At 40.2% G+C, this 24,626-nt stretch overlaps 1 protein-coding gene across 1 annotated transcript in view; it reads right to left on the reverse strand.

Annotated features, from left to right (window-relative positions):
• Positions 1–24,626, reverse strand: part of UVRAG (UV radiation resistance associated) — a 162,906-nt gene that overhangs the window by 78,867 nt on the left and 59,413 nt on the right. Inside the window, exons 7-11 of the mRNA XM_045021498.1 lie at positions 8,685–8,790; positions 7,202–7,328; positions 4,115–4,199; positions 3,550–3,637; positions 2,509–2,569 (exon numbers count right to left, since the gene is read on the reverse strand). Of these exons, the coding sequence (XP_044877433.1) occupies positions 2,509–2,569; positions 3,550–3,637; positions 4,115–4,199; positions 7,202–7,328; positions 8,685–8,790 (467 nt within the window). The remainder of the gene's footprint in view (positions 1–2,508; positions 2,570–3,549; positions 3,638–4,114; positions 4,200–7,201; positions 7,329–8,684; positions 8,791–24,626) is intronic.

Below are 24,626 nucleotides of genomic sequence, written 5' to 3' on the forward strand. Positions count from 1 at the left end.
AAGGTGTCCCCCTTCCCCCTGCTTGTCCCCATCTTCCATAGCGCAGGGGGGACACATGACATGGCTCAGGACAGAGGGAGCTTGCTGGCAGCAGTAGCTTCCTTCTCAGCAAGCTGATCTAATTAACAAGGCAGTGTACTTAAAAGGGAAATGCGCATCTCTCTCACACAGTGTGTGTGTGTGTCTCTGTCTGCGGTGCTCTCTCCCCTCCCTCCATTCCTGCTGCCTTGGAGACAGAGAGTTAACCCTTGAGAGCTCAGCCAATTGCTAGTTCATTTAGCAGTAAGGCATTCCCTAGAAAATATCCCACCCTCTGACTCCTCCACCTCAACCAAACTTCACAATCATCATCACTGTGTACCAGTATTCAATTGTTTGTTTAAAACTTATACTGTGTGCGTGTGTGTATATACACACATGCGCGCACACACGTGTGTGTGTGTGTATGTGTATGTGTATGTGTGTATATATATATATATAAAAATAAATAAAATAAAATCTAGATCTTATCTGGTGAAAAAATTCCCTGGAACCTAATCCCCTCATTTACATTAATTCTTATGGGGATATTGGATTCACTTACCATCGTTTCGCTTAAAGTCGCATTTTTCAGGAACATAACTACAATGTTAAATGAGGAGTTACTGTACTTGAATTCATGTTTTTATTTTCCTGAGGTAACACCCCACCAGACTGATCAAAAGGCTGAGAGGCAAGAGTTCCTAAATGTAATTATTAATTTAGTCATTCTAATTTTCAAATACTTGTATAGATACCTGTAAACAAACTTGTGCAGCTGTTAAGAGGCAGGCATACAAAGACAAAACACATGCCATACAGAACATCTGCAGATGCACTTATGCTACATTATAAATACTGACATAAACGGGACTGAAATAGCATTGCCATAACAAGATAGGAACGTATGCATTTGATGCAGCCTATTTGGTGTAATATTGTTTATATGAATAGACACAGGTAGCTAGTATGATTTTTTTTTTTAAACAGGTAAACATATTAAAATCTTGAGCTAAAATATCTGTGTGGGTATGCACAGAGGTTAGAGAGTATATAAGGATTAACCAGGACATATGGTGTCATGTAATTTTAGCTCAGAATCCAATTTCTTGTATATGTCCCCATCACAGTAGTATTTCAGCACCTCCTATATGCCAAAAATAACATTTCCTTCTAGGTTTATCTGTTTATTGCATCTTGTGAGTAACCTAGGTTAGTTATTTTTGCCTGATTAAAAGTATGATTTGCTCCATTTTGTGCCTCTCAGGGGGCTAGGTTTTAATCACCCACGGTCTGAAGCATTTCCTGGCACCTATTAAATACCATAACTAGATATTGTTCTGTTTAAAATATTCTTTCAGAATGTAGAGGCTTGGAGAGAAGCAGCTCATAGCATCAAGGGATTGGTCTTTACCCAGTAACGTCCCGAGTTTTCTGCAAGATTGGGGTTGCGATGACAACGTGTGTGTCTGCGGGAAGTCCCAGAAGGACTGTCGTGCACTATTTGTGTCTCCAGCAGAAATCAGAGGTGGAGTTAGTTTTATAGGAGATTATTGGGGTGTAAAAGCATAAAAAGCAGACACGACAAACCCATGGGAAAAAAAATGCAGAAATTGGACTTGTTTTTGTCTTAATTGGCTTGTGAGTTGCTTGTTGGCTAGTTTTTGGCTTGTTGCTTCTTTTTTTGTTGATCGGCTCCCAGCAAGCAGGGGCAAGGAGGGACAAGGGGAAAGCGGGGCAAGGCAGAGAGAAAGTCGGGGTGCACAGCAGGCCGACCACAGTCCCAGACTGCATGCTGGGGGGGTGGATCTTGTCACAGAGTATTGGGGTTCTTAAGGATTGGCTTGTTTTGGCCTTGTTTTGAAGTGGGATTAGCCTGATTTTTGGTTTATTGTGAAAGTCGGGGTGCTAATTTAACGCATGAAAATTGGCAACTGTGATAAAAAGATAATCTTCAAAATGTCATCACCAATCAGTCTTCATCATGAATAGAATTTCAGTGGAAAGTTGTCTATCCAGTATGAAACCTCAAATTTTGGCAAAACAATTGAAATTATATTTTAATTAGACTGAGGTTTCATTTTGAGATTTTGAAACATTTAGAAGTCAACCTTTGTTTTTTATTTTTAAAAATAAAGTTGTTTTGAACCAAAAAACAAAACTTTGTTTAAAAATGATGAAATGGTATGTTCTGACAATTCTGAAGGTTTTCCAACATTTGTTCTGAGTCAAGAAATTCACTAAAAATTAACCTTTTCCCACAAAAACAGTTTGGTTGTGACAAATCAGCTTTTTCAGTAACGAATGTTGAATCAAAGTCCCAGCTAGTTCTACTCAGAGGTGAACAATGATTAGATCAGAACTATCTGTTTGTCTAAATTTTTTCAGTCTCCAAAAGTGAACTGTAGCTCCTAAAAATGGTAAGTCTGCCCTATGAGATGTTAAAGTAATGTTACAATTCTAGGTACTAAATGAAAAACATCCAGCTACCTTGAAAGTCTTCAGAATTAGGCAGCTTGACTCCGCAGACGAAGTAATCCTTTTGATCGTTCTATGGATTTGAACAGCAGAAAATGAGAATGGGACATAGTACATTTAAAAATAAGACAAAAGTTTCAAATTCCAGCAAAACTTAGAGGCATGTTAAAATGAGACTACAGAGACTTTGTGAAGCATCAGTTAATATAGATGAAAAAATTCAAAATTAAGAAAATTCAGAGTAATGTGTCTCACCCTATATTAAATTTAAAATATTTTCAGAAGACTAACTCTCAAATAGGAATGGATTCACTTTCATTCAACTGAACTTACAAAATCATCTTAAACTTATGTTGAGCAAAGAACCTTGGACCGCAATCTTCTGATGAGCATTTTTTTGCCTAATATGTTAAAAGTCTAGCTAAGTTAGTGAAGTCTGGTAAGATGATCAGCTACTTTGTTGTGCTCTCACTATCAGTTTTACTTGCCGTTTCATATGCCACCACAAGAGGTCCAAGTTTAAGTTACCATGGGGTGGCGGCAGTATCCTGTTACAGTGCAGCACAATAGGGTCCTTTCCTTGTCATTTACAACCTAAGTTAGACAAATAATTCAGTGCGAATGATGACACAGCGACAGTCCAAGCATGCACCAGGCCTTCTTTGGACTCATTTGCCTGACTACAGTGGTGGCAACAATTAATTCCCAAAGCAATTGCTGCAGCAAGACAAGGGAAAAGAGGGAAAGCAGGGGCAGGCTGGGATGTGTGCGGAGAATAGGGAGAAGTTCTGTGGCAAACATTACCAAATCGGAACCCCAGTGACTGAAAGAGAGGGGCAGGAACACCAGAGTAGATGAAGTCCCTGCCAGACAAGCTCACTGTCCGATTCAAAGACAGAAATATCAGAAAAGAAACGAGAGAAATTTACATGGCATGGAGCTGACCAGTGTGGCAGAGAGAAGCATTTTACTCAGAAAGCAGCTAGAGAGCATATCTGGCAAACAAAAAGTTCATTCTAGCTCAGCAGGTTTCTTAAGGTGTTAGAAACTTACCAAATCAATAGCGTAAATATAGGAAAGCTCTGATAACAACTGCCTGCATCGAATGGTCAACTGTGCATTGGTCTTCAAGAACAATTCTCTTTAGGGAGAGAAAAACCACGATCATTAGTGACCTCAAACTCTTTGCACTATCAACCTCCACCATTCCCAGGAATCACACCCCCCACCTGGGCAAAAAAGAAAGCCCCAGATAACTTTGCAGTTGGGAAGATAATTATAGAAAGCAATGCTGGCCTGTACTGCTTCCACCCTTTTCAATTTTAAGTGTTATAAAGCAATTTTTATATTACAACTGCACCTAAAGGCCCCTTCATCTTATGCGCTCTCTACATACAATCCTTGTCCCAGGGTGTTTACAAGCTAAACAAGATAGGAGAAGGGAGCATAGTTACCTATTTTACAGATGAGAAAACAGAGGCAGAGATTCAGTTACTTGCACAAGGTCACACAAGAACTGAGGGAGACGATTTCATGATTCTAGTCCAAATGCCTTAATCATAATACCCTCTTTCCAATTACAGATTAAAAAGATGAATGGAATCATTGGTCCCTTTACCTCTTAGCAGTGCATTCTTTTCTCAACTCATGCAGGGATTCTTTATGCATTTGAAGCCTCTGGTATTCAGTCTCAAATGCCTTTCCTAGAGAACAGAAATGATTAGAAAAACCATTTAACAGCACTGTATATCCAGTGAATTGACACAAGCTTCAATACTGGAACACTTCTGAAAATTAGATACAAGCTTGGGTACACAAACTTCTTCAGTTACCATTAGTCATGTTCTCCACAGTATGCAGCCATATGAGGGAATAGAGTGAATAGCTGTAGAAACCACACCTCCCTCTTAGTAAAGGGGGAATTCAGTCTGCATACACTGTACACCAACCAAATACAGCCCACAGCAAAGCCTAGCTCTCCTTTGACACCTGCCCACCCCTCTCCATAGTTACAGAGGTACGCAGACAAAGTAGCTCAACTATTTCTACTGCTAGAGTTAAGGGTAAGAGTTACCACTACACACCCTCTACTTTTACAATATCACTATTCCTTGAATGTCCTATTTTTCAATCTACTGTAAAGTCCCATGCTCAGATCAAACTATTTATATTTGTGGAGCTCAGTCTGTAGAAGATCTCTAGAAAAGAGATCAGCACTTAGTGTTAATATACTACATTAACGATATGCTTTATTCTATACCAACAGACTGAGTGTTAAAGCATTTACTTAGATAATAAGCTTCCTGGGGTAGAGACTGTTTTTGTACCGTGCCTAGTACAATGGGGTCTGGCTCTATACTGTGACACCTAGGCATTATTGCAATGTTAGTAATAAACCCTCTTCCTTGAGGAATTGAATTTGAAGTGTGTTGTTATTACACCATCACTTACTGTGTTGTGATGTTGCTTTAGTACATTTTGGATACTGTTAACTGCTTGACTTAAGCATGGAGCTACGGACAGGGTAGGCCCCTTACTCAATGTGGGGGAAAAATAAGAACAGAAAATGTGGAAATGGCAGAGGTGATTAATGACTTTTGTTTCAGTTTTCACTAAGGAGGTTGGTGGCGATTGGATGTCTAACATAGTGAATGCCAGTGAAAATGAGGTAGGATCAGAAGAGGCTACAATAGTGAAAGAACAAAGTTAAAAATAAATTGGACAAATTAGATGTCTTCAAGTCACAAGGGCCTGATGAAATGAACCCTAGAATACTCAAGGAGCTGACTAAGGAGATATCTGAGCCATTAGTGATTATCTCTGAGAAGTCATGGAAGACGGGAGAGATTCCAGAAGACTGGAAAAGGGCAAATATGGTGCCCATCTATAAAAAGGGAAATAAGGACAACCCAGGGAATTACAGACCAGTCATCTTAACTTCTGTACCCGGAAAGAAAATGGGACAAATAATTAAGCAATCAATTTGCAAACATCTAGAAGATAATAAGGTGATAAGTAACAGTCAGCGTGGATTTGTCAAAAACAAATCATGTCAAACCAACCCGATAGCTTCCTTAGACAGGGTAACAAGCCTCGTGGATCGGGGGGAAGCGGTAGACGTGGTATATCTTGACTTTACTAAAGCTTTTGATACTGTCTCGCATAAGCTTCTCATAAATAAACTAGGGAAGTGCAATCTAGATGGAGCTATTATAAAGTGGATGGAAAACTGGTTGGAAAACCATTCGCAGAAAGTATTTATCAGTGGTTCACAGTCATGTTGTTCTGTTCAATATCTTCATCAATGATTTAGATAATGGCATACAGAGTACACTTATAAAGTCTGCAGACGATCCCAAGATGGGAGGGGTTGCAAGTGCTTTGGAGGACAGGATTAAAATTCAAAATGATCTGGACAAACTGAAGAAATGGGCTGAAGTAAATAGGACGAAATTCAAGGAGGACAAATGTAAAGTACTCCATTAAGGAAGAAACAATCAGTTGCACACATACAAAATGGGAAATGACTGCCTAGGAAGGAGTACTGCAGAAAAGGATCTGGGGGTCATAGTGGATAACAAGCTAAATACAAGTCAACAGCGTAACGCTGTTGCAAAAAAAAAAAAAGGCAGTGCATCTCTTTCTGGGATGTATTAGCAGGGGTGTTGAAAGCAAGACACGAGAAGTAATTCTTCCCCTCTACTCAGGTCTCAACTGGAATAGTGTGTCCAGTTCTGGGTGCCACATTTCAGGAAGGTTTTGGACAAATTGGAGAGAGAGTCCAGAGAAGAGCAACAAAAATGATTAAAGGTCTAGAAAACATGATCTATGAGGGAAAACTGAAAAAATTGGGTTTGTTTAGTCTGGGGGGGAAAAAAACGACAGAGGGGACATGATAACAGTTTTCAAGTACGTAAAGGCTGTTATAAGGAGGAGGAAGAAAAAATGTTTTTCTTAACCTCTGAGGATAGGACAAGCAATGGGCTTAAATTGCAGCAAGGGAGGTTTAGGTTGGACATTAGGAAAAACTTCCTAACTGTCAGGGTGGTTAAGCACTGGAAGAAATTGCCTAGGGAGGTTGTGGAGTCTCCATCATTGTCTAACCTGCTCTTAAAACTCTCCAAACACCTGTCAGGAATGGTCTAGATAATTAGTCCTGCCATGAGTGCAGGGGACAGGACTAGATGACCTCTCAAGGTCCCTTCCAGTTCTATGACTTTCTTGGTGTGATCTCCACATGGATCACTCTTATGTGATTTTAGTTGTTAGGCCAGACAAGTATTTTTGATGTCATTTCACTTGCATCTTCTAATATCATTCTGATATGCTGTGACTTGAAAATTCTTTTAATACAGAGATTGCACAGGCTAAATGTAAGCCTTTTGGACTGAAGATCTCACATATGGCTACAAACTTTAAAGTGGGAATCCAGCTACTTATATAAGATCATAGAACATAGAATATCAGAGTTGGAAGGGACCTCAGGAGGTCATCTAGTCCAGCAGGACCAATCCCTAGATAGATTTCTGCCCCAGATCCCTAAATGGCCCCCCCACAAGGATTGAACTCACAACTCTAGGTTTAGCAGGCCAATGCTCAATCCACTTTTGTAGCAGTTTTCATGCTCTCTAAGCAGGGTACTTGGCCTTTTGGATAGGGAGCTGTGAATACTGGCACTAGAAAATTCCTTTCATTCAACACTCACCTTTGTCAAGTAACATATTTTGTTCCTTATGCAGCAAGGCCACCTCTCGACCCAGTGCCTTCTTCTGCCTCTCCAGCTCATGCCGAAGCACCAAAATCTTCAACTGTAAACACTCACTCTTTTTTTTCTATAAAAAAAAGTAGACAATTGATCAATAAATATACTGAAAGGATTACTTGAATTAAATACAGTAACTAATTCAATTATGTGCATTCCCTAGCAGCACCAAAAATTGGGCTAACAAGTTGCCAAGAAACGATACCTAAATTATAGTTACAAATATGATTTTCAGTTATTGATTTTTTTTTGTTTAAAGGGAACATGCACACAATTATATGCTTTGAGGTCAACAGAGGAAAAAGTTATCAATGGAGATAGCATCGTTTCCCAGAAACTAGCCTGGCTTTGTCTGATGTAACGCGCAAGTCTGTTGTGAAGCTGCAGAATTTTGACTGGGTCAGTATATATATTTTACATACGTCTTTGCACAGAAGTATCTGTACCTGTAGGGAATATATTTGTACATACAACATATGGAAAGACAGCTAGAAACATTGCACGCCTGCAGGGTATCAGTACTAAAGACAATGAACCAAATTTTGAAAGAGCCACTCATCAAAATATACACCAAACCTTTGGATCTGAAGATAGTTTGTCACTTGAGTAAAATGATTAAATTACCTTTCACCCACTCTATAGTTAAGAAACAGGATTAAACATGGATAGTCCATATTTTGTCAAAACCTTAGCCTAGTTTGAGGCACTTACTGAAAGTAGTTCAGTATTCAGTCCAAGATCTAGCACATCACAAAATGATTGACTTTCTTTTTTTAAATGGATAGGAGCCTGCCAATGGTTGCCAATATAAATTTCTAAATGAAGTCACCATGAGCAATTTTGGCTATATTGGCTCTCAGCTCTGAACTGAGCTCAGCTCTTCTGAGAGAGAAACTAGTGCCAATATGTTGCTTTTCTCTAAGAGCCAGCGAGAGCACAAGAGCACAAAGCTATAACTGAATCATAGTTAATATTGAAAATGGACATGTCGTTTGTGTGTCTGAAAAGTTGTTACATGCATTGCTCTGAGCCCAAAAGACTGGGCAGCAAATTAGAACAATTATTAGACTCAGCCCAATCAACTAGAAACCACCACACTTTCCACTGGTAGATCATTAATCCCAATCTCTAAAATTTTATTTTTGCTGGCAAATGTTTTCTAGTCATTATACAGTTGATGTTTACGCATTAGCAGTGTAAAGCATTAAGTGATCTATTAATCCCCCCCGCCCCCCCCTCGGTAATGTAGATATAATCCAAAACCCAATACATTGCACTTTCCAGATAAGTTTCCATTCAAAATAGCTGATATTAAATGTAAGGAGTGTTTTACAAGATGCTTGTGTGTCCACTGGGCATCATTTAACTGCATTCTTTTAAGGAAGTCTGCAAGAGTAAGATTTCAAAGTTGAATGTCAAAGCCTACCAGGTCATTGCTTGTGGATGTAAGTCTCAGTTTTTCTTCAATCTCCCTTCCTATTTTCTGAACAGTTACCTGAGTCTGTTTAATTGCACACTGGGCTCTATGAAGCCTGAAAATAAAACACAAGTTATAGAAGGAATGAAATATTTTTTTATATAATGTGCCCTTGTAATGAATATACTGGTTACTCCAAACAGCAGAAGCAGTATGAACCCAAACTACTGACTCCTATTTTAAAAGGGGAAGAATATCAACGATCTCTAGACACTGAGGTTTTGTAATTAGATGTCCAAAATGTAGCCCTACGGTCTTAACTCTGCCATGTGTGGCAAATGTCCTCCCCATTAGCTAGGTTGAGACTCGCACCACAGAACTTCAGAGAGAGTCTACAGGAGGTCAGGTAAGTGGGACATGATGGGCTGTCACAGGGGAGCCCCCCCCCACCATGCCACAGGTGACTGGAAGTTGCAAGATCTAAATGGATGAAGATCAGGATATTATGGGGTGATTATTACATTTTCAGCACCCTTCAATCTGGCGAGCAGGAGGGGAGTTAGGCACTCACCACATACTCCTGAATCGATTTTTAACTAGAAGTTAAAAGAACTGTGAAGGAATTTAATGGCAAAACAAGCTTAGATACTCCTTCCCAGAGCACTAAGAAGTACCATAGGGGAATCTAGCATTTTCAATACTATTCGAGAGAAGAGAAGCGGCCTCTGAAAAGATAAACATGTCAAATACTTCTCATAAGGCACATAATTCAGCTTTAATTAATTCACCAATACTATAAAATCAACCAGTAAATAACGCCCGGGGCCATACTTACGACTATGACAAAACATTTGCTTTACAAGATTGTTCATCTTATCAAATTTGGCTAAGAAAGGAACCCTGCAGAACAGCAGCATTTTATATTCACTTTCCACAGGTGTAAGCATTTACATGCGGTGCCAGGCAATTGAGAATAAGGCGCATTAGCTTTAATCTGTCAAGGGAACAGAACATGGGAAATTTCCAATATTCCATGCTCTCATAAGACACAGGAGGAGTTTCCAAAGGTTTCAAAGGGGAGTTTGGTGCTCAGTTCCCTTTAGGTTCCTTTGGAAATCCCAACCCATGAGTCCGGTGGGGGGGCGGCATTCAAGAGCCCCATCACTGGAGTTTGTCTTTTTAAAAAAAAAATCCAATGATGGGGCTCGAGTGGCTTAAAAAAAAAAAAAAAAAAAAGGACAAATCTGTCAGGGATGGTATAAGTATACTTGGTCCTGCCTCAGTTCAAGGGGATGGAATAGATTACTCTAGAGGTCCCTTCCAACCCTACACTTCCATGATTATATGAAGCCACACTGTTCCTCAGCCTGTTAAATCATCATATTCAAAACAGAGATACAAAACAGAATCCACGTAAACAAGGTTTCAAGGTGAGACTATGCTTACAGTAAGGATCTCAATTTACTCACTCCAAAAATACAATTTTTTAAAATCAAAATCAGTATTGCCAAAACACAAAGCAGCCTGAAATAATGGTGGTGTGAATGCTCGTGAGTTCCGAAATACAAGTGATTCATGGCCATAATTAATGCATGATGAAGTCTGTACCATATCTTGTTTTAGACAGGCTGTGCCAGTGGTGTCGACTGTTCTCCCAAAGGAAGTACAGCTAGAGATTCTAGTTTGAACTTTTGCTTCTGAACTAGCAGTGCACTCAGCTCCTGTGGCATGACATGCCTAAATACAGAACAGCAGTGAAAACTTAGCAACACAAGTGCTATTGACTGGAACTTGAGAGAGAACTCTCTTAATTCTCGACCAGAGGACCGTTCCTGGGATGTGAAGCCTTGGAGAGACGATCATCAGAAATCCAGTGTAGGTGAACTCAACTGTCTTCAAGTCTGGATGCAGTGCTGAGCTGTTGGCCACTTTGTTCCCACATAATAACTGTAATTTAATAGCTTAGATGCCTGAATATGTTGTTTCCCTGTTTTCAGGTGGTGATAACTTCATACCAAAAGGTGCTACCCTGCAATGAGACAAACGTGCCACTGCTGTAGTGCCTTTTAGCTAAGAAGTCTTATTATGACATGACTGATATTGATCAAAAGAATATGGCATGAAGTGCATCGCTCATGCTGAATCTCAGAAATTTCTAATACATGGAGTCAAGTATCAGAGGGGTAGCCGTGTTAGTCTGGTTCTGTAGAAGCAGCAAAGAATCCTGTGGCACCTTATAGACTAACAGACGTTTTGTAGCATGAGCTTTCGTGGGTGAATACCCACTTCTTCGGAATGAACCTCTGAAGGGTATTTGTATTCATTTTGAACTAAACCTCTGTCGTCAGTTTTAGTATTCTCCACTACGGTATTGTAACTGCCATTGCACTGCAAGTCTGAGATAGCTCCATAGAGAACAAATTTTCCATAACCTCTCTAAACCAAGTTTTCTTAAATTTTTGCATTAATGGGTAATTGCTTGAACTACATTCTTAGAGATTTTAAGAACAGGATTTACTGCTGCATTTGTAAAGCCAATCTTCCTTACACTTTTTACTGTCAATCACTTCAATACTACTCTCTACTTACTCATAAATACTAAACCCAGGTGGTTAACATTTTGAAGTCAGGATTTCCTGACACATGTTCACACTAATTACAGTAGCTCTACCTGCTCTAAGAGTCTGCAGTTTTGCACTTGCAACTCACACAGAATACTTAGAGAGTTGGAGAAGTGGCTGCAGTAGAATTTCGGTGGCATTTTAGAGACAGTCCACTTGTCAATGTTGGCAGACACACACCATCACACACACATTGCTGAGGACTGCAAAATGACTCCGCTCCCCGGAGGTATTCGTGCCCTGAACACTGTTGATAAGAACGCTGTGTTTGGCTTGACCAGATTGCATATGCCAAATAAATAATAAATGACCAGCTACAGCTCTTGATCCAGAGAGTCAACTCCCAGAGACCTGTTTATACCAAGGACTTTACATATTAAAACTAAGTTTATCTATATTGGACTATAATGCATCTTGAAGACCACAGCATTAGTCTGCACCAGTAATTGCTCCATTAATTTTAGAAGACTTGTCCTAATAAAGACACAGATTAAAGTTTGTTACCCTGTAACTTTCCCCCACCTTTATCTCCATTCTAAGCAATCGGGCATTATTCCTTTTAGAAATGTGGGGAGACTGATGAAAGGAACCACTTCCAGCTTTCATAAGGTTTTAATAAATCTAAAATACCAGTTTTCTTTTACAAATATCCAAATAGCTTTAGCATTCTTCAAAACAGTTTGGCTCTCCACAATGGAAGCAGATGGGTTAAATTTCAACACGCACAATATATAGTCTAATGTTCAAACTTTACATACCAGCATACCCACAGCTAGCTCAGAATTCAACTGCCCTGGGCAGCTGAAGGGATACTTATGAAGAAAGGTCACAAATACACACTACTAGAAGAGGGAGCCAGCTCCCCAGCAAGCTGAGGAACTCCATGCGGTAATGAGAGCAGACAGGAAAACCAAGCATGCCTGCTTCCCAGAGTCATGGACTCTGTAGGACACAGATAACTTCCTGACCCACATGAAATTCTGTACAGTTAAACTGAGTTCTCAATTAGAGTTCAGACTGTTCACATTCCTGTCATGCAAAGTTCCTACATAAAAAAAGCTTATTCCCAGTTCTGTCTTCAGTGCACAGGAATTGATTTAAATTCAACAAGCTCACTAGCATTTGCCTTTGATCTATATCCTCCCTCTATCTTCTGTGGTATGAATCTTCATTTCAATCTTATGCTAAATAATTCCTTTGAAATTCTTTTGTTTATTCTTCAAAGTATTTGCAGATTTTGCTGTCCAACCCTTTCAGTCAAGCTACACATTTGATTCCTTTAAAATCCCTCCCCCCCCAAGAAACAATTCCTCCAGAACCCTGTTTTCTACAAGGTTTCTCTGAAATCAGTGCAATTTATCAAGGTGTGTCTAGGATTAAGATGCCCAGAAATGAACACCATTTTCCAGTTATTTATGTCGCATAGGTGCGTAGAGACGTTCCAGTGATGAGATGACTATATAGTTCAAAGTTTCATTGGCTTATTTTGCTGCCATTGCATACGGCAGACTCCTATTTAATTTGCTGTCCTATTGATTCTGCTGTCTCAGCTTCATTGGTTTCCAGGTTACTCCTTTTCAAAGGTCTGGATCACTTCCCCCCCCCCTCCCCCCCCCCCACACACACGCACATACATTAGTTACAGACAGAGGAGGCCTGGTCTATACTAGGGAATTAGTTGAGCCTAACTGAAATCCACACCCCTGAGCGATGCAGTTAAGCCCACCTAACAGCCAGTGTAGACAGCAGTACATCGATGTGAGAATTCTCCCTTCGCCCTAGCGGCCGCCTCTCATGGAGGTGATTTACCTACACTGACAGGAGAACCCCTCCTGTCAGCATAGGTAGTGTCTTCACCGAAGTAGTGCAATTGCACCGCTACAGCATTTTAAGTGTACACAAGCCCATAGAAAAAAAAGATACAGAATATTGCATTTTCCCCCTGGCTTCAATCCCCTTTAGTTCTTTTCTGCTCAACTTCAGATCATCCTGGACCCCATTGTATTTTCTTCTTTCAAATCTTTGCTGGCATTTGCTGCTCCTCGCAAACTGGTATCAATACTAACAATGGGCTGTTGTACGCAGTTTTCCTCATCATCGAGGGTATGAGTAAAAATTTCAAAAGTGCCTAAATGACTTAGGAGCCAGGATCCAATTTATGTCTGTTTTTCAAAAGTAGAAAATGAAAACAGGACTTAGGCACTTTTGAAAATAATATGCATTGGCAGAGCTCTGGCTAAATGATGATGCTTTTTTTTTTTTTTTAAGGTATTTTTGTAAAAGCCATAGCTCTCAGGCATGTTGTGCAATACTTCAATTAGTAACTGCCAAGAATCTCTCTACTTTCAGAATTTTTCATGTCGAGAGGTTTTAGTCGTCTCATGCCCACAGTAAGGTTGATAAACATTGCAAATATTGATACTGGGTTAAGGAAGCCTGCACGTACTTTAGCAGGATATTTTTTCAAGGTGGTGAATTTATATGCAAGTTATTCCAGACCTATTCAAATTGCCACACAGGATAATTCTATATGACAATTCAGTCCCACAATCAAATCTGCTTATATTAAATGAGAGACTTTAATTTTAAGCCAAATATCGGGCAGACCTATTCCAATCATTTCCTTGTGGTCAGAAATAAAAATTGCTCAACTGTTATATCTGATTGCCCAGATGTCTTCACAACAGTGCCATTTCAAGTAAGGTATCAGTATGTATGTACACACACTAAATGAATAGAGCAGGTTTCTGTATTAAGTGTTGCCTTGTTTTTCAAAAAGGCTGTACAGTAAGGTTCTGTCCACAGCTAAAGTTAAAAACTTTCCAAAATTCAAGTTGTAAGGGATTTCCCTGTCAGTAACACTCCAACTGAACTCCCATAAAATAAACTATAGGCATTGAGGTGTGCACTACTCACAGTAATATTATGGGGGAAGTTATGTGCACCTCTTCCCCATGCCAAGGGAGAAGAGAACTATCTGTTTAACTAGAAGTGTGACACTGTTGGGAATAGACTCACCACTGTGAGTGCCTACCTCAGGGCAGACTATCAAAAACAGGGCAGACACCCCAAACTAGTAGTATGTTCTATAATTAGATTTCACCAATGGTAACAACATGTGAACTCCTGGATCATTGTACCAGTCTTACCATAGAGTACACAGACAATCCCCTTAGGCTCTCCAGTCTACCTTGCCACATACATTATATATATATTAGGAAACAAAGGATAGGAATAAATGGTCAGTTTTCAGAACGGAGAGAGGTAAATAGTGGTGTCTGTACTAGGACCAGTACTGTTCAACATGTTCATAAATGATCTGGAAAAGAGGGTAAACAATGAGGTGGCAAAGTTTGCAGATGATACAAAACTATTCAAGATCGTCAAGTCCAAAGCAGACTACGAAGAGCTACAAAGGGACTTCACAAAACTGGGTGGCTGGGCAACAAAATGGCAGATGAAATTCAGTGTTGACAAAATGCAAAGCAATGCACATTGGAAAACATAATCCCAACTATACATATAAAATGATGGGTCTAAATTAGCTGTTATTACTCAAGAAAGATCTTGGAGTCATTGTGGATAGTTCTCTGAAAACACCCACTCACTGTGCAGCAGAAGTTAAAAATGTTGGGAATCATTCAAAAAGGGATAAATAAGACAAAAAATATATTGCCTCTACATAAATCCATGGTACACCCACAGCTTGAATACTGCATGCAGATCTGGTCGACCCATCTCAAAGAAGATACTGGCATTGGAAAGGGTATAGAAAAGGGCAACAACAAATGATTAGAAGTACAGAACAGCTTCCGTATGAGGAGAGATTAAAAACCTGACTTTTCAGCTTGGAAAAGAGACGACTAAGGGAGGATACAATAGAGGTCTAGAAAATCATGACTGGTGTGGAGAAAGTAAATAAGGAAGTGTTATTTACTCCTTATCATAACACATGAACTTATGGGTCAAATGAAATTAATAGGCAGCAGGTTTAAAAAAAACAAAAGGAAGTATTTCTTCACACAACGCACAGTTAGTCAACCTGTGGAACACTTTGCCAGAGGATGTTGTGAAGGCCAAGACTATAACAGGGTTCAAAAAGGAACTAGGTAAGTTCATGGAGGATAGGCCCATCAATGGCTATTAGCCAGGATGGGCAGAGATTGTGTCCCTAGTTTCTGTTTGCCAGAAGCTGGGAATGGGCGACAGGGGATGGATCACTTGATGATTCCCTGTTCTGTTCATTCCCTCTGGGGCACCTGGTATTGGCCACGAGTGGATGGGGCAATTAATGCTTTTGACTTATAATGGCCTACTTAATTTTTGACAGTCCGGGGGCGGGGAGGGGGCGCACAATTCCCATGCCTAGGTTCACAAGTTCAGAGCAAACATTTTCAAAGTTTGAAATCAAAACCTATGTATTTCCTAATAGCACAGAATACAGATGTTATAAGTGAGATTTAGTGTTAAGACTCTATGAATATATTACAGTCTTATAAGACAATACCTATTTTAAACAAAACTAACATACAAATGAACTGATTCAGTTTCCAACTGAGTTTGTCAGTTCTTAGCTAACACCTACAGCTTTGGTCAGAGCTGGCACTTAGTTTACCAGCATCACAATAACTCAATTTTCTGTAAAGACAATTCATAAGAGGTCTGATTAATGTTCTAGGAAGTGTCTAGCACAGCAATGAGACTCAATTCTGTGCAGAGAAGAGCATCACAGGGTGGGCAAACTTTGTGGCCTGAGGGCCACATTGGGTTTCCCAAAATTGTAGGTAGGGCTGGTTAGGGTAGGCTGTCTCCCCGCAAACAGCCAGGCGTGGCCTGGTCCCCGCCTCCTATCCAACCTCCCCGCTTCTCGCCCCAATGGCTCCCCTGGGACTCCTGCCCCATCCAACCCCCTGCCTCCCTGTCCCCTGACCACCCCTGACTGCCCTCTGCCACTCCATCCAACCCCCCCCTCTCATTTTTGGCTGCTCTTCCGGGACCCCTGCCCCATCCAACCCCCCGTTCCCTGCCCTCTGACCACCCTGACCCCATCCACCACCCTGAACTCCCCTGCCCTCTATCCAACCCACCCTGCTCCCTTACCGCGCAGGTGGCTGGCGGCATTACAGCTGCCCCACCCAGAGCACCGGGTCAGGCTGTGGCTCTGCAACTGCGCTGCCCAGCTGCCCAGAGCATTGCGCCAGCAGCGCAGTGTGCTGAAGCTGTGGGGGTGGGGAGACAGCAGGGGAGGGGCCCAGGGCTAGCATCCCGGGCCAGGAGCTCAGGGGCCGGGCAGGAGGGTCCCACAGTAGTTTGCTCACCTCTGGTCTATCATTACAAAAAAGTAGTGGAACTGCCATCGTCTCTGTCCTACATCACATAGACCATGATCCTGATTCTTTGTTTTGTTTTACTGTTACTCTAGGCCCCGTGAGCTGCAGTGCAATTCTCCAAAATCATGCAAGTTTCATGCGTTTTGGAAAAGCTACATTGGGGGGGAGGACCACCCAAAAGTAATTTGGAGAGGTAGAATAGTTGAATTCTTATTCCTCCTCCCAAGCCCTTATCACAGCAATCAGGATGTTTCCAAAAGGAAAGAAGAGGGAATGGGGTGAGTACACAAAATCAAAACTTGAGACCTTTACTAGTCAGAACCCAAAATCAAAGACTGATTCCCTAAACCGGATACCAGATGCTGGTAGAAATCCAAACTACTTCTGCTCGTCTCAGCAACTGACATTAGTGGGAGTACTGATGTCAGAGGATTGCAGAATATGGCCCTCAATCTGCAAAGTCTTTGGACTCCTTTCACCATGCTATGGATATCTTTTAAGACCAGAGCACTTGTGCTAATTAGTTGCAAGATCACAAGACTTTGGAAGAGTGAATGATCTTTGTGTATTGACAGCCCATACAATGTCAATGGCACCATGGAGTCACTGTTGATAGAAATTGACCATGAATTTCTATTTCCTTAAGAAATTTGTCATTTGTCACAGAGCAATCTGCTATTCATTTTCTTCTCTGTGTGTTTGGAGGCTATTTAGGGTAGTCACAATTGTTAGACCATAGCTTTTATTTTGTAGTCTGGTAATCTTTTCTTTTATACTTGCTATGGATTTGCATTTAGCTGAGATTTCTGATTTTATTAGACATTTCTGTGATCCATAGATGTGATTAATTCTGTTTGAAAGATTATCCAATTTTTGGATTGTTCAAATTCTTTTTGTTCTCTTCCTTCTATCTGTTATATGTGAACTTTCATGTACAGTATTTGAATTTTTGGTTGTCAGCCATGACTACCCAGACTAAATACAATAGTGACACATGCTACAGCTCTCTCACAAGAGAAATAAATATACTGAAAGTCCGATTTGCCAAAACAACCTTAGTTTACACGAAATTTATTTAAACAGACTATTGACACTGGGGATTTAGAAAACAGAACAAAGCTTTTTTGGCAACAAAGAGAGAGATGGGATATCCAAATTGTAAACACCCAGCCCCATCATTAAAAATAAGACCTCTATTAAACAGATATTAAATAAAAATACAAAGCCTGTATAAACATTTCTTTACATTTGTCCAGAGACTAGATTCTAGGAAGCTCCTGCCAGACTCCAGCCAATTTTAAAAAATATATTTTACAAAAGCCCCATTAAAATGTCATTTACTTTTTCTTCATTTCCTTTCCACCCTACAACATCCAACAGATTTTTCTGCTTCATAATTAACCTCACCATCACCCAACTCCTTTAGAAATGTGACAAAGATCTCTTGCAATGTGAGCTGGGCGAAGAAGCAGAAAGTAGTGGTGATGGGAAGAGAAAGGATGGAGCCTGAAGACCTAGGTTCTATTCCTGGCACCGACATTAACTTCCTGTGTGACCTTGAGAAAGGTACTTTACAGAAGAAGTTGCTGGGGCACAGAGGTGAAGTGTAGGCTGCTGAAACACGTTGGACTCTTGGATGAAATGTGCTATGAAAATGCAAAATATTCAGAGGGGTGACAATCCAGAATGTAAGATTATTTCCTGTTGGGTGGAAAAAGCTCTTATCTTGAGGTGAGGTGGGTAAGCACCCACTCCTAGGATTCAAATCAACGGTAGCCAGAGTCAAAAATCATAAGGAACAGGAAAAATGTATCTGTGCTTACCTGAAAATCTCCTTTCTTCAAGTAAGATTTTTTTGGTCAAAAGAAAGGAAATGGCATTCAGAGAAGTTCAGTCATTTTTTAAAAATTGGGTTTTATTTAAATTATAGGTTTTTCTTTTAAAAAATAAACCTGTTTAAAATTAAAACTGAGTTTAATACAACATATGTTAAGGCTAAGCTTACAGTAATCTCTTAACACATTTGATAAAAAATGCTGTATCCATGAGCCTCAATCAAAAACTGAGTTAAAGATGCTTTTCTCCATAAAGAAAGATGGTTTTTCCCTTGATTCTATCTTCGGAAGTCAAGCTTTATAAATATGGCAAAATAGATCATGTATTTTATTAAGGACTTGATCCTGTGGAGGATCCAGGGATTCTGCTACTAGGTGCAAGAGACTGGCAAAGTCATCACAGGCATTGGGATTGGGCCTCTGGACTCCAGGGGACACCATAATACATCTCATCAGGATCATTCACTGAGCCCACCTGAGTGGTCTTACACTCTTGTTTTATGGCTTTTCCCCTGAAACTCCGTTCACCATGGCAACTTACTCTCCATCTCATGCCAGAACACTGATCTGCCCTGTAGCTACCAGCCCTTATTTCTGGATGGTTCTGGGCAATTCATGCAAACAGCTTTGCTCTGTCTTCTTGCACATGTACACAGGCAGAGACACAAACAAGCAGAAATCCATTAATTTCTCAACTGCCTCACTGCCTCTAAACAAATAAAATACTGCAGTGCAAAGAGGCACATGGGTTACACAAGCAGAAGTCTTGGATTGTTAGTTCTTTTGTTTTTTCTGGCGGGGAAGGGAAGGGGCAGGGGAGTTCTGTAACAAAGGAAAAGAAGCAGCGTGTGCAACCAGAAAGGAACACTTGTGTCAAAGCAGGGCACTGCAGGAAGGACAGCTTTTTTAGAGTGGAGCCGAGTGCGCTGATTTCAACACCTGGGAACTGGAGGGGGAAAAACTGCCATGGCTGCAGGTTGGAAAAGTCACCCTGTGTGGGAATATTTTCAAGGAGTTCCTGTACCTCTGGGTGAAAAAGGAATACTTGCCAAATGTAAACAGTGCAATAAAAATGAAAGGCCTAGTTTTTAGAATGAAAGATTATGAAAGATACTCCTCAAAAGACAGTGACATTAAAGACAACAATGTGGACATGTCTTAATCTGGATCAACTCCTTTAATTTCAAAAGGGGGAACTATACAAAAATGGCTTTAAATGGGGTTAGTTAAACAAAAGTTAAAAGGTACAGGGACTAAAAAGTGAAATCCCTGCAAGTTGCATGGGCCCTTTTTAAAGGCACCTTAATAAGAGGCCCAACTTCAATGTATACCCCAAATTAAGAAAAACAGTAAAAACTAAAAAAGAGCCACCGTGGCTTAACCATGTAAAGGAAGCAGTGAGAGATAAAAAGACTTCCTTTAAAAAGTGGAAGTCAAATCATAGTGAGGCAAATAGAAAGGAGCACAAACACTGCCAACTTAAGTGCAAGAGTGTAATAAGAAAAGCCAAAGAGGAGTTTGAAGAACGGCTAGCCAAAAACTCCAAAAGGTAATAACAAAATGTTTAAGTACATCAGAAGCAGGAAGCCTGCTAAACAACCAGTGGGGCCCCTTGACGATCGAAATACAAAAGGAGCGCTTAAAGACGATAAAGTCATTGCGGAAAAACTAAATGGATTCTTTGCTTCAGTCTTCATGGCTGAGGATGTTCGGAAGATTCCCAAACCTGAGCTGGCTTTTGTAGGTGACAAATCTGAGGAACTGTCACAGACTGAAGTGTCACTAGAGGAGGTTTTGGAATAAACTCAACATTAACAAGTCACCGGGACCAGATGGCATTCACCCAAGAGTTCTGAAAGAACTCAAATGTGAAGTTGCAGAACTATTAACTAAGGTTTGTAACCTGTCCTTTAAATCGGCTTCGGTACCCAATGACTGGAAGTTAGCTAATGTAACACCAATATTTAAAAAGGGCTCTAGGGGTGATCCCGGCAATTACAGACCGGTAAGTCTAACGTCGGTACTGGGCAAATTAGTCAAAACAATAGTTAAGAATAAAATTGTCAGACACATAGAAAAACTGTTGAGCAATTGTCAACATGGTTTCTGTAAAGGGAAATCGTGTCTTACTAATCTATTAGAGTTGTTTGTTGACCCCTTCAAAGATGTGGACAAGGGGGATCCAGTGGACATAGAGTACTTAGATTTCCAGAAAGCCTTTGACAAGGTCCCTCACCAAAGGCTCTTACGTAAATTAAGCTGTCATGGGATAAAAGGGAAGGTCCTTTCATGGATTGAGAACTGGTTAAAGGACAGGAAACAAAGGGTAGGAATTAATGGTAAATTCTCAGAATGGAGAGGGGTAACTAGTGGTGTTCCCCAAGGGTCATTCCTAGGACCAATCCTATTTAATTTATTCATTAATGATCTGGAGAAAGGGGTAAACAGTGAGGTGGCAAAGTTTGCAGATGATACTAAACTACTCAAGATAGTTAAGACCAAAGCAGACTGTGAAGAACTTCAAAAAGATCTCACAAAACTAAGTGATTGGGCAACAAAATGGCAAATGAAATTTAATGTGGATAAACGTAAAGTAATGCACATTGGAAAAAAAATAACCCCAACTATACATACAATATGATGGGGACTAATTTAGCTACAACGAGTCAGGAAAAAGATCTTGGAGTCATCGTGGATAATTCTCTGAAGATGTCCACGCAGTGTGCAGAGGCGGTCAAAAAAGCAAACAGGATGTTAGGAATCATTAAAAAGGGGATAGAGAATAAGACTGAGAATATATTATTGCCCTTATATAAATCCATGGTACGCCCACATCTCGAATACTGTGTACAGATGTGGTCGCCTCACCTCAAAAAAAAGATATTCTAGCACTAGAAAAGGTTCAGAGAAGGGCAACTAAAATGATTAGAGGTTTGGAGAGGGTCCCATACGAGGAAAGATTAAAGAGGCTAGGACTCTTCAGCTTGGAAAAGAGAAGACTGGGGTGGGGATATGATAGAGGTATATAAAATCATGAGTGATGTTGAGAAAGTGGATAAGGAAAAGTTATTTACTTATTCCCATAATACAAGAACTAGGCGTCACCAAATGAAATTAATAGGCAGCAAGTTTAAAACAAATAAAAGGAAGTTCTTCTTCACGCAGCGCACAGTCAACTTGTGGAACTCCTTACCTAAGGAGGTTGTGAAGGCTAGGACTAGAACAATGTTTAAAAGGGGACTGGATAAATTCATGGTGGCTAAGTCCATAAATGTCTATTAGCTAGGATGGGTAAGAATGGTGTCCCTAGCCTCTGTTCGTCAGAGGATGGAGATGGATGGCAGGAGAGAGAGAGAGAGATCACTTGATCATTGCCTGTTAGGTTCACTCCCTCTGGGGCACCTGGCATTGGCCACTGTCGGTAGACAGATACTGGGCTAGATGGACCTTTGGTCTGACCCGGTACGGCTGTTCTTATGTTAACCATTAGTAAAAACTTATTTTGCACCATTTGTGTGACCTGCCTACCATGTCCTACTACTCTAGTAAATGATAACAAACTGTCATAAATTTGTGTTCTGAGTAGGTTACTTAAGAATTTCAAAATATAATTGGAATATTACTTTGGAGTAGTTAGTTATATTTTTACTGTTACTGCTGGACTTCTGAAATTATTTTTATCACTCAATATAATCAAACATCCAAGGTGAAATTTCCTGTTTAAATTTTAGACATTTATGAATTTTAATATTTTTAAAAAGGTCTTCAAACTGTTGGCTTGTTGCTAGAGATAATGGGCTAAATAGATTTAGATCAGTGGTTCTCAAACTTTTGTACTGGTCACCCCTTTCACACAGCAAGTCTCTTGGGTGCAGCCTCCTCTTTTAAATTAAAAACTTTACCTATTTAACACCATTATAAATGCTGATGGCAAAGTGGGGTTTGAGGTGGAGGCTAACAGCTCATGACCCCCCATGTAATAACCTTGGGACCCTCTGAGGGGTCCCAACCCCCAGTTTGAGAACCCCTGATTTAGATAATTATGGATTTATTATTTTCCCTATAAAGCTGGCTTTAGACTAAATAAATAGTAACACAAACAAACACACAGTTTCAGGAGGAGGAATCTCATTTACAATCTTATTTTTCAAATGAGAGCGCTGAGTAATACTCAGTGGCAGACTTTTCTTTAGTCCATTTTGTTTCAGGGTCCAGCTTTGACACAAGGGGTTATGAATGTCCACCAAAAGCAATGTCAACAAACGTCAGAGTAATCTGCTAGTACAACCAGTAGTGCTGCAACTAAACATACAGACAGTAAAGCTACCTGTGTATATTTAAAAAAAACAAAAAAAAACCCTTCCTCATCCAGTAAAGCCCATGGATGTTTTTCATAAATCAGGACCAGTAAATTCCAGCAAGACGCCACAGACGAAAAGATTGCTCAGTTCAAATTCTCCCTTTCATCTTCTTCAGATGAAACATTTCATTGACATAGTTCAATCCCTATGACCAGGCTACTCTCCACCTGGCAGAGCACACATTGCTGGAAAGAGGAAATTGAACACTGTGCAAAAAACATTGAAGGGAAATTCATTAATCTGAGTCTTGGTGGGTGGAACAATGTACACAATGATCCAGTAACATATGCTTATGTGACAACAGAAGATGGGTTTGTCTATCTTATAGCAACAATTGGTACAAGAAATGCCCAAACACCAGTATACTTAGAGGTAGCAGTAAAAGCTGTAACAAATTTAAAAATTCCAATGTCCAGTGTGCAGCTTTATCACAGACAATGCTGCAAATATGGATGAGAAGAAATCCAGAAAACGATAATGAAGGGAACCTGAAACTTAACACATATCGGTGCAGTCTGATGCATCTTTTAGCCAAAGATTTAAGTACAACTCCAGGAATAAAAGGAAAAATGTTGTTGAAATTGCAAAATATTGCCATAACCATTTTGATTCAGCTTCACTGAAGAATGAATAACTATTGTTTCATTTTCTTTTGGGATCCATAAGTACTTTATCCAAGTATTCATTTTAAACCAGTTTGGTTTACCAGTAGCAGACCTCAGATCCATCCAAAGATCCAGGGTTAGGCCAATCGGTCCCAAAAGTCATAGCCTCTTCAGTCAGAAAGGCATAAGCAGCAGTATCATTACTGCTCTTTCCTATTTTTTGCATTGTCCTAGGGAGCAGCAGAAAAGATTGTAAGCCATAGCAGCGACCAGGCCCAGTTTTGAAGGTCACTCACCACCTCACATCCCAGGTTCTGACGCAGAGGACACAGGGTACTTTATTTACTGTTTCCAGATGCAAAGAGGTCGATCACCAGCCCACCAAGTTGACTGATAAGCAAGCTTTCTGGAGCCACTATATTAATCAGATTTCTGCCATGCAAATCTTGGTGTTCATGACCAGCCATGTACATAGAAATAGGAAACTGGTCCAGCCAGGCCAGAAGCATAGGATATGCATCTCTCTACGATAGGGCTAACTGCATTCTTCCTAATTATGAAAACAGACATGTTGACCGTAGTGACTAGAACAGGTCTGTTTTCCATGGAAGGAGCAGTGCTCCGAGACCTCAATCAATCGGTGTGTTCCACTGTGCTCTTTCAGGTACCAATTCCCTGAAGTGAATCAGGAATTTCTGTTTAAAAAAAAAAAAGATACCCAAATCTCTGCATTTACCACTTGTGGAAGTGAAGAACATCAATTGGAACTAGATTTGACAGAAAATAAGATGAAATGCAGAAGGGATAGCTGGATTACTGTATAGGTATGATGAACTCTATCACTGAAGCATGCACGTGTGTGAGATCAGAATCCCCAACAGACTCCACTAAATTGGTTTTGGTTCTTTTTTGGTTGGTTAGTTCTGTGGCAACACTTGTTTTTTCATTACATCCATCTTCATCTCTATTAACATTCTTCAAGATGAAACCTTATACCCAACATCCGCAGCCCAAGCCTATGACTCACCTGCCTGACAACGAATGTGAGTGTGTCCTTATCACTGTGTTTGCTTCAGTTTCCTATACAGAACCCTGATCGAATCGATGGGAGCAAGGGGAAAAAAGGTCCAGGGAGAGAGAAGTGAATTTCATAGATACATAGATCTGACCTCCCGTATAACAAGTCATAGAACTTGCCC

Source organism: Mauremys mutica, chromosome 1 (assembly GCF_020497125.1).
Source record: "Mauremys mutica isolate MM-2020 ecotype Southern chromosome 1, ASM2049712v1, whole genome shotgun sequence".
Taxonomy (NCBI): domain Eukaryota; kingdom Metazoa; phylum Chordata; order Testudines; family Geoemydidae; genus Mauremys; species Mauremys mutica.